The 10000-nt window shown below is 34.4% G+C and overlaps 1 protein-coding gene across 1 annotated transcript in view; it reads left to right on the top strand.

Annotated features, from left to right (window-relative positions):
* The window catches only part of LOC134247313 (plexin-B-like), a 54935-nt gene that overhangs the window by 19861 nt on the left and 25074 nt on the right, over positions 1-10000 (top strand). The window contains exons 3-8 of the mRNA XM_062729680.1: positions 1716-1913; positions 3204-3335; positions 5119-5219; positions 6301-6430; positions 9075-9249; positions 9602-9698. Coding sequence (XP_062585664.1) covers positions 1716-1913; positions 3204-3335; positions 5119-5219; positions 6301-6430; positions 9075-9249; positions 9602-9698 — 833 coding nt within the window. The remainder of the gene's footprint in view (positions 1-1715; positions 1914-3203; positions 3336-5118; positions 5220-6300; positions 6431-9074; positions 9250-9601; positions 9699-10000) is intronic.

Below are 10000 nucleotides of genomic sequence, written 5' to 3'. Positions count from 1 at the left end.
TAATAAAACAGTTATTGCTGTTTTTACGGTCAATACGATGATTTAGCCACCTTCCAAGTACAATATTCACTTCGCCCTTCGGGCTCAGTGAATATTGTACTCCTCAGGTGTCTAAATCATCGTATTGACCTAAAAAACAGCAATAATTGTATAATATCACGATTTTTTTTTTTCAACAATATCACGATAATATCATGATATATTTAAAAACAGTTTTTACAATGATTTTATATGAAAAGTCATTATTTTCTAAAAAAATATGCTAGAAAAAACAAAATTTTACTTTCTTGAAATTTTTATACATATAAAATCAATTATGTTTGGACGCTAAGATGCTGTTCTTTTCACTTTTTACAACATTTTTAGCTCACCTTGACGAAGTCGAGATGAGCTTATGCTATACCCCCGGCGTTGGCGTCGGTGTCGGCGTTAGCGTCGGCGTCCCAGGTTAAAGTTTTAGAAGCAAGTCCATTCCCAAGTAACTATAAGCCCTACCTGAACCAAACTTGCATGGATGATGCATCTAGGGATGTACACTACCACACTTGCTTCGGATGATGCTGAATCTGACCTACATTTTCTAGATGAGTGACCAGGTTAAAGTTTTTGGAGCAGGTCCATTTCACAGGAACTATAAGCCCTACTTGGACTAAACTTGCATGGATTATGCATCTAGGGATGGACACTACAAGTCTTGCTTCAGATGCTGGATCTGACCTACATTTTCTTTCTCAAGTAGCTATAAGACCTACCCGAACCAAACTTATATGGATGATGCATCTAGGGATGGACACTACCAGACTTGCTTCTGATGCTGGATCTGACCTACATTTTCATTCCCAAGTAACTATAAGCCCTACCTGAACCAAACTTGCATGGATGATGCATCTAGGGATGGACACTACCCGACTTGCTTCAGATGCTATATCTGACCTATATTTTCATTCCCAAGAAAGTGTAAGCCCTACCTTAATCAAACTTGCATGGATGATGCATCTAGGGATGGACAGTATCAGACTTGCTTCGGATGCTGGATCTGACCTATATTTTCCATACAAGAGACCAGGTTAAAGTTTTGGGAACAGATCAATCCAAATGAACTTGAAGTTCTTGATATCTACAGTATTAACAAAGTTATTAATATTTGTTTACACTATACCTGTTTTTCACGCAACATGTGTAGAAATGTGTATATGCCATGTAAGGGGTTAAACACAACTTTCAAATATATTGTTGTTGGGATAAATACTAACCATTAAGAAAATATGATGTGAGATTTGCATTACTTACACTGATAACATTCCTTGAGGTGAGCTTCGTAATCTTTGATTACCTATGTTTTATACTTTCTGTAATTGTAATTGAAAGATTGAACAAATAAATGAATAATTTCTAGACTTTTTAATATGTACCGAAGACCAGTATTTGGGTGTCCATATCACGATACGTATCACGCAACAAAAAATCATGATATACCGATATACTGCTAAAATCGCACATCCCTAAACCTTACAGAAGAGAGTCAACCCTTCTTGCAAGAAAAAATTCAGTGAATTTTCGTTTTGTCATATGGTATCCTTATCAAAAAAGTCATAATTTCTTATTGAATTCAAAAATTTATATAAAGAGTCGCTCTCTGCTGAAAAATAATTAATATCTTGATATGTAAATTATATTTTTACACAGACTAATAATTCATGTGATTAATATTTTAGAGCTCATTTACTGATGCCGAGCTGCTGTGTTCGAGTTCTCTAAATCTGATTATTGACGGGAAAACACCTCTAGTTTCTGCCCCGGTTGTCCAGTTCCCCACCTCACGTGACCCCCACAGCTTTGTATCCTTGGCTCTTACCATCACCACTGAATTCACTGTGGCATTCATAGGGAGCTCCACAGGGCATATTCAAAAGGTAACATTCATATGGCAAATCATACAGGTAACTGTTATGATAATAAGCATTTCAGGAAGGTGTTATTGTCATAGGGCAATTAAGAATGCACATTGTTGAAGGGCAAATAAGAAATGTGATATAACCATCAAAGATTGATTAATTGATTGTATGTTGTTTTACATCCTATTTGAGAATTTTTAATTATGCCCGCCTTCGAAGAAGGGAGGGCATATTGCTTTGCTGCTGTCTGTCGGTCCACTTAGTTTCCGTTCATTTTCTTTGCAACCGTTGCACATACTGAAATGAAATTTGGTATACAGATATATCACATGAATATCTAGGTCAAGTTCTGTTTTGGGTACAATTGCACCATTTTTGACAGAGTTATGCCCCTTGGACTTAAAAAAATTTCAATTTTTTGCAGTTTCCGTTCATTTTCCTTCAACCATTGCACATGGTGAAATGAAATTTGGTATACAGATATATCATATGAATATCTAGGTCAAGTTCTGTTTTTGGTATGATCGCACCATTTTTGACAGAGTTATGACCCTTGGACTTAGAAAAATCTCAATTTTTTGCAGTTTCCATTCATTTTCTTTGCAACCATTGCACATACTGAAATGAAATTTGGTATGCAGATTTATCAGATGACTATCTAGATCAAGTTCTGTTTTAGGTACAGTTGACTATTTTTGACAGAGTTATGCCCTTTTTGGACTTGGAAAAATTCCAATTAGTGGGGAGGGGGGCATAAGTGTTTTACAAACATCTCTTGTTCATAGAGAGATGTCACCAAAAAATGGTGAAGAGTTTTAAATTTTGACTTTTGCTTGGCACATAGTGCCATTGAGCAGTAGGGATCTTTATCATGTCAATGCCTGCTGTGACACAGCTAGGTCCTCGGTTTTCAAGGTTTCACAGGTAAGACCCACAGGTTTCACTTCAAAGTCCTAAAAAGCTTGGGGAAAGAATAGTTGCCATATAATTTTCATCAACTTTAGGCAGTTGCAGCAGAGGTTCAAACCCACAACCTTCTGATCATAGAATGAGAACTTTAGCAACTGAGCCTCAGAAATTGAAAGATAATACAAGTCAAAAGACAAAAATCATCAAAGGGCATATACACAGAATTAACTTATTTTGAAAGAAGGGTGGCTTATAAGGGCTTTAAATCATAAAAGAGTGGTAATAAAATGTAGGTTATAGGATCTGTTCCTTAGAATAGAAACTTAATGTTTGATCTACCTATACCATGTATACTAATCTTTGTGTACTCTGTAGACTGATGATGACTTTGTTTTGTAGGTTTTCCTGGAGTCATCCACTAAGGGAGAGCTATATGATTCGGCTATCATGGTGGATGAGGGTCATGCCATCCGCCAGGACATGGTGTTAGACGATTCCCAGATGTACCTCTATGCCATGAGTGACAGGAAGGTAAGATACTAAGCACCTGTCTGACAGGGTACCCCCCTCTCTCTCAACAAAATGTCTGCAGCTTATCAGCTAGAGTTTAGGGGCAATCTGGTAACTGCAGCAGCACATATTTCTGATCTGAATTCAAAGATAAAAATCTAAGATAAACAGCCTCCACCCAGGATGGTACAATAGATCAAAATGTAAAAAAAAATGTGTATGTGTCATTGAGAGCATTATTCATTGAACCTGGACTTTTCTTATAGTCATGGGGTATTAAATGTTCATTTGGGCATAATCCAAGTCAATGTGGAATTTTCGTCATGTAAACAAATAAACAAGTTGGGGCATTAGAGTTGTTATGAAAACATCTGTCAGTGTGAGGCACTTGAGAAAAAAGAAAAAAGCTCTGCATTGTGGAGTGTTAGTAAGGAAGATTGAAATGTTTTGTCAGATGAGAAACTGAAATTTTTTGCAGTTTTAAATGCTTTTCTCTGACAGGCAGCCAGAGAAGTAAAGGAGTTTTTTAGATCATCAGAGAAGAGGCTCTGGGAAACTCAGTGTTTTTGTGTGTTTTGGGTATATCGAAGCTATTTAGTGCACACTTTTGTTTTAATGAGCTCATATAGGCACTCAAAAGTTTCCAGTTTGAAAGCAGTTCTATAAACATGCATGTAGTTATTACGAAGATTAGGATCAAATGCAGAGGTGGCATCTTCCGAAGTTTTTTTTTTAAATAAATGGTGATTCATTCCTAAGAGTCTAAAGCTGTTGCAGAAATATGCACAGGAGAGAAACCTGATGCTGTGTTAACATCATGAATACATATTTGTTTCATAATGTACTTTTAAGAGTCGAGGAAAATGAAGTGATTTGGCGACTGATTTTAAAAAAATGTTGCAGTATAGAAGCAAAACATATTTTATTTTGATTAAAATATCTTATTTTTTGGTAACTATTATCAGGGTGTATTATTCAAATTTAAACTTTTATTTTTCAAAGAAGCTTATCTCATTATGTGTCCAATTCATACAAGGGAGTTTTTCTCTCAGTTTTTTCTTTACTGGTTTAATTTCAAATTATATTTGTACAGACATACCCAGTAAGAACTCGTTGACATCATGTTTTCAAACTTGGAATTTGGAAAGATGAGAGAAACTCCCCTCCTCTCCCCCCCCCCCCCCCCCCCCCCCGAAAAGAAAAAAAAAGTATTTTTGTTTTTTTTGTTTTCAAATTAAGGTTAATCTCCATCATAAAACATTTTGGACAATTTAAAAATTTTATGAGAAATAGATATTTTAAGCAATTATATGCAAAAGATGGCATATTAAGAAACTTTCATGTAGATTGTCTGAAAACAGAACTGTTGTAAGGGATACATGTATGTAGTTTTAAACCTTATATAAACAAAGTCCACTTGTTTTCCCTTAAGAGGTTTCTTTTAAGATTTCACAGGAATCTGAAGTCTTATCATACAAAAAAAAATCACAGAAACAAATAATCCATTCTCAACTAAAAAAAAAATCAATTGCAAGTAAAGTATTTTTTCCTGAATAATTTTTTACAATAAAAATTTCAGACTCGTACAAAGATAAACACTGCATGTTATACCCCATCCCTCAGTTATCTTTGGGATTATCTCTTTAACATGATACCAGGTAATAGTATTATATACAGAACTGATATCTGTATTTTATTTACAGGTGGCCAGGATCCCGGTACAGAACTGTTCCCGGTACACCACGTGTGGTGACTGTCTGTCCAGTATCTATATTGATATTTGATATCCGTATTTTATTTACAGGTGGCCAGGATCCCGGTACAGAACTGTTCCCGATACACCACATGTGGTGACTGTCTGTCCAGCAGGGACCCATACTGCGGGTGGTGCACCCTCAGTCACAGGTACGTGTCACTAAAACAATAGAAATGTCAGGGGAAATATTTCAATATACTGTACCAGAGTGTATGCATTGGTAAATAGTGGGCTTATGTATTGTTCATATGACTGTTAATTTATAGAAACAATTCAATTTCTTTAGAAAGATACCCTTCTAATACTTTGATCCCAGACTTAGTCAGGGTTATGTATAAGTTAAAGAGTCGTGTCTTTTGATTAAAAACCAGTAGAGGGTATATGCATTGGTAAGGTGTCCATTTTTTAGCTCTCTGCAGTCTCTGGTTGGCTGCTTATGTTTTTGTCCGTAAACAATCTCCTGCAACAATTATGAACCAATTATTTCTTTAATAAAACTTACTACCTAAGTAGACTACAGCTTGATTCATATTTTGTTGGATTTGATGAATGATGTTGCCATGATCATTAAAAAGAAATGAATTTATGTGAAACTATTTCATGTGGTAAACTTCTGACAGTTCGATTTGCTTTGTAGTTAAAACTTGGTACACATTTAAACATCAGATACTGTACCTTATTTTCTAAGTGTGTGTAATACATGTATATATCCTAAAGAAATATTTTATACCCATGCAGACACATCTTTTCTCTTTCACTGCTAACTATTATATCCATGCAAATTTCAATAAAACATTTATACAAGTAGGATGCATAAACTATTATTGCATAATTCTATTTATCAGTAATATTTTGATGAAGTCTTGTCATGCAGGGTTACAAAAATAGAATAAAATGTTGATTTTGTTTTTGAGATGCTCTTTGCCTCTTTAAGTTTTGATACAATCTTAGAAATCATGAAGATACATCTTCTGATGTTAAACTATATAAAAATGAAAAAAAACCCAGTCCAGGTGCAACATTTATAAGTTTTTTTTTAAGTTCGAACTAGCAGAGCTACAGTTTCCTCAGAGACTTCCCGTTCATTGAGATAACTTAATATGCTTTCTTTCAAATCCATGTTTCTGGTTGCATGATCTTCATGACAACTGTCTCTTTTCTTTTTCAGTTGTAACTTTTCTTTAAAAGGAGTGTTTGAATTTATATGTTATTTTTATTTTTCCATTGCAGATGTTCACTGAAAAGTGAATGTGACATTCCTACGGCTACACACTGGGTTAATGGTCCGAATCCCAACGACAACTGTATAGCCATCCTGAACGTCTCCCCACCAATGGCTCATGTCTCCCAGGATATCACAGTAAGGAATACCATAAATTCATATCCCCTCCAAATGTGATAATTACATACTGCTTTAAAATGTTTTGTTTTAACCACAAACTCAAATCCCCCTAACCAGCAATTTTTCCTCAAACCATGAAAATTTAACTCCATGAAAATGTGTGCTTTTGCAGTATAAATTTAATGTCTGCATTGGCTTTAACTTTGTAATGGAGAATCACTAAGAGCTCATACTTGGTAGAGATTACTTATGAATTTCTCACTCAAAGTCAAAGGTTAGTTCAAGGTCTCTTGTATAATTTTTCCCCTCATGACCATCCCTAGCTCCTACCCATGCCCCCACACCCACCCAGCTTTCCCTGCACACACGAATCTATTCATGATTATATGAAGTGATCATCAAAAACTGAAAAAAAACACAATTATTTACAGCACAGTGGCAGTACATTCTGACCACAATTTCAGAAATCTCCAAAACACTCATTTTAAGTTACGTTGTAGATTGTTTAAAGACGTACAACACACTGGGGGAGATAACTCTTGCGATTTCAATTGACCGTTTGTCGTGACGTCAAATTTAACGTCAAAAATAAAGCGTCAAAACGACGAGTAAAACGATTCCGGTGTATATCAATCATGAAAGAAAATTGGGATATGGGGCTTGGCTTTGATTGCGCGTACCATACTCAATCAATAAGTATTTTTTAATTAACCCGATTAAACTCCGTAAAAAGCAAGACATAAAATACCATCCCTTAATGTTTATTTCATTTCATTTCATATACAATAAATTGTATTTTTGATCAAAGCGCAGCATTTTTTTTATTCTGAAAATTTTATTTTACATTGCCGAAATTCTCATTATGTACAATTGGCTATATAACACATGTAACATTCCGATTAATGGTCTTCATTACAATTTGAGCATACACGATATATAAATTGTTTTCCTTCTTCAATTCAATAAAACAACAATAAAGAAACATAAACTTTTTACAATGTAAAATCGACGTTGTTGTCAGACCCTTACTGATCAAAGAGGAACAACTCTGAAAATATAGGAGATTTTATTTTCCTCCGTTTTTTTCACGGTTTTCCACAGAATCAGATACATTTACAGCAAGACCTGATAAATCCGAGAATTGAATACTATAGACCTCATATACACAATGTAAGTATAGAATTGAAAAGAATTGTTCACTTGTACTGAAATTATCTGCATTGATGAATATCCTATAAGTATTGCAGCAAATCGTTTGACTTTCTGTCAACAATGTCGGTTCGCATTTCCTCGAATCAAAACAAAACGTAGCCTATACGATTTTAAAAAAATATCAAAGTGCGATTTGATATAAATTGAAATAGATGAAGAGTTTAATGTTTGATATTTTGAAGTTAATGTGGACGAATACGGAATTTTCATGCTAACTTTAGAAGCGACGACATTGAAAGAAATGCGTACAATATCGTGAGGGGTGTACATCTATGCAGATGTCGATGTATCCCCACGGCCACATACTGTCTCGTTTGAAATAATGACATGAAAGAAACTACAATTATTCCATTTATATCACAGGAGATTTAAACATACACCTTTTTTTTAATGAATAAAATCAAAGATATAAAATTAAAAATCGACATATTGAAGTTCAACAAAACTTAAACTCGTATCCAGGTTTCATGTGATATGGAATGCATAACGCATACATATATGGACTAAACACGAAAATCCTTCAGTATTTTTTTTCCTGATACATATAAAAAGAGTAGTCAATATTTATTCTGCATTCATTAATTTAAGAACTAATGCATACCTCCCGGATTCAAATGACGAAATACCAGTATATTTGCACTGTAAACGACGTTTCGTCAAACGCTATTGGTCTGCAATGCAATAAAGGAAGGGGTGGGGATGGTAGGGGTATTAAAAATTGCCTAAAAATCTACATTTAAATATGCTTTACATATGAGAACTTTTAAATTTGTAAGTTAATATATTTTTGAAGCAAAAGCAATATTCCAATTTATTTTTTTTAATGTGTATTTGTAGATTCATATAACAAAGTGATTGACCCCCGTCTGAAAGACGCGCGGGAACGTGATTTATTGAGAAAGGGGGAGGGGGTAATTTTCCGCTATTAAATCAAAACTGGTCGTACAAAAAATTATGAAGATTTTTTTACCACCAGCTACCTAAAGAAAGTTTTTTACCACAATTAAACGACAGGTTTTTTCACAAAAAAATTTTGAATTTGAAAAATATGCAATTTTCAAGGCTTAGATAATTCATAGTTTTTCAGTTTAAGGTCTTTAAAAAAATTATTTTGATGATATGTATATCAAAAAGATGACTATGTTTTTGTGTTAAATGGTTAAAGGAATAAGCCAATGAAATTTGACATTGATATCTAACCTGGCTTTTTTGAAAATCAAGGTTTAAGTAGTTCATTGATTAAAAATTTTCTCTCCTCGTAAACAACTAAAGGGGGGTAACTTTTGGAAGTTCCTGTCCAAAAACCACTCGAACGATTTTGTCCAAAATGTGCATACATACAGTAGATATAGTCATGTACTAAATATACAAAAATAACGAAAATTAAACGACAGGAATTTTTTGGGGTAGGTGTGTTGTACATCCTTAAATATAATTTTTGTTTTTATAGCTGTATTTAACAGTCCATAGGAACCTACCTAGAGATGACAACACCACGTACAACTGTGTGTTTAGTTTTCCTAGCGGGGATCAGAAAATCTCCCCAGCGGACCTAAAGAGTTACGGGATAGAGTGTCAGAACCCTAATGTAAACGACCTTAGTCTGACCTTCAGCAGTACTCTGGGTAAAAGTTTAATTTAAAATCTATCATAAGTGAATTATACTATCATAGTATGTATTGTTTTGCAAGATGTTTAGAACCATATCTACATGTATAATTCAATATATGTATTGTTTTCAAGATGTTACTACATGTATTATCCTTAAACCTTTATATTTAACAAAAGTTTAGCATATTATAACTCCTTGAACTTTAAATATGAAGGGAAAAAGTGCTTCAGTTATCAGAAGTATGAAAAGTCATGCATGCACACAGATGTGTTTATCGATCTGTACATGAATGTTTGAAGTGTTTGAACCATGTTTCCTCATGCTGTCTACAAGCACTAATTGTAGTGTTGTTCTGTTTTTTGTAGGACACGTCAACATAAGTCTGGGTATACAGTGTGTACAGACAGGACAGGTTATTGTGTCAACACCCTATCTCCTCTACAAGTGTAGCAGCTTCTCCAGGTAATATAGGCACCTTGAATAAAAAAAGTGGTGAATTAAATTCTATATCAAATGAAGGATTGTTCTGTATGTTATGAATCTGGAGCGGGACTTAAAGTGATAGTGCTATGACATTATGATGGGATCACAAAGGTGCAATGCTAAGATGACAATTAAGAAATTTTCACTACAGCCCCATTGCATTATTGCACCATTGTTATTGCATTGTTGCACAAATACATCATCAGCATTGCACTGTTGCATCATCATCGCACCCTCATTTCATTGCCATTGCAGCATTGGCTATCATACCTTTAATAAAT

Source organism: Saccostrea cucullata, unplaced genomic scaffold (genome assembly GCF_032062105.1).
Source record: "Saccostrea cucullata isolate Sc308-1 unplaced genomic scaffold, CSIRO_AGI_Scuc_v1 ctg61, whole genome shotgun sequence".
Lineage (NCBI taxonomy): Eukaryota > Metazoa > Mollusca > Bivalvia > Ostreida > Ostreidae > Saccostrea > Saccostrea cuccullata.
This window is presented reverse-complemented; position numbering and strand designations above follow the sequence as displayed.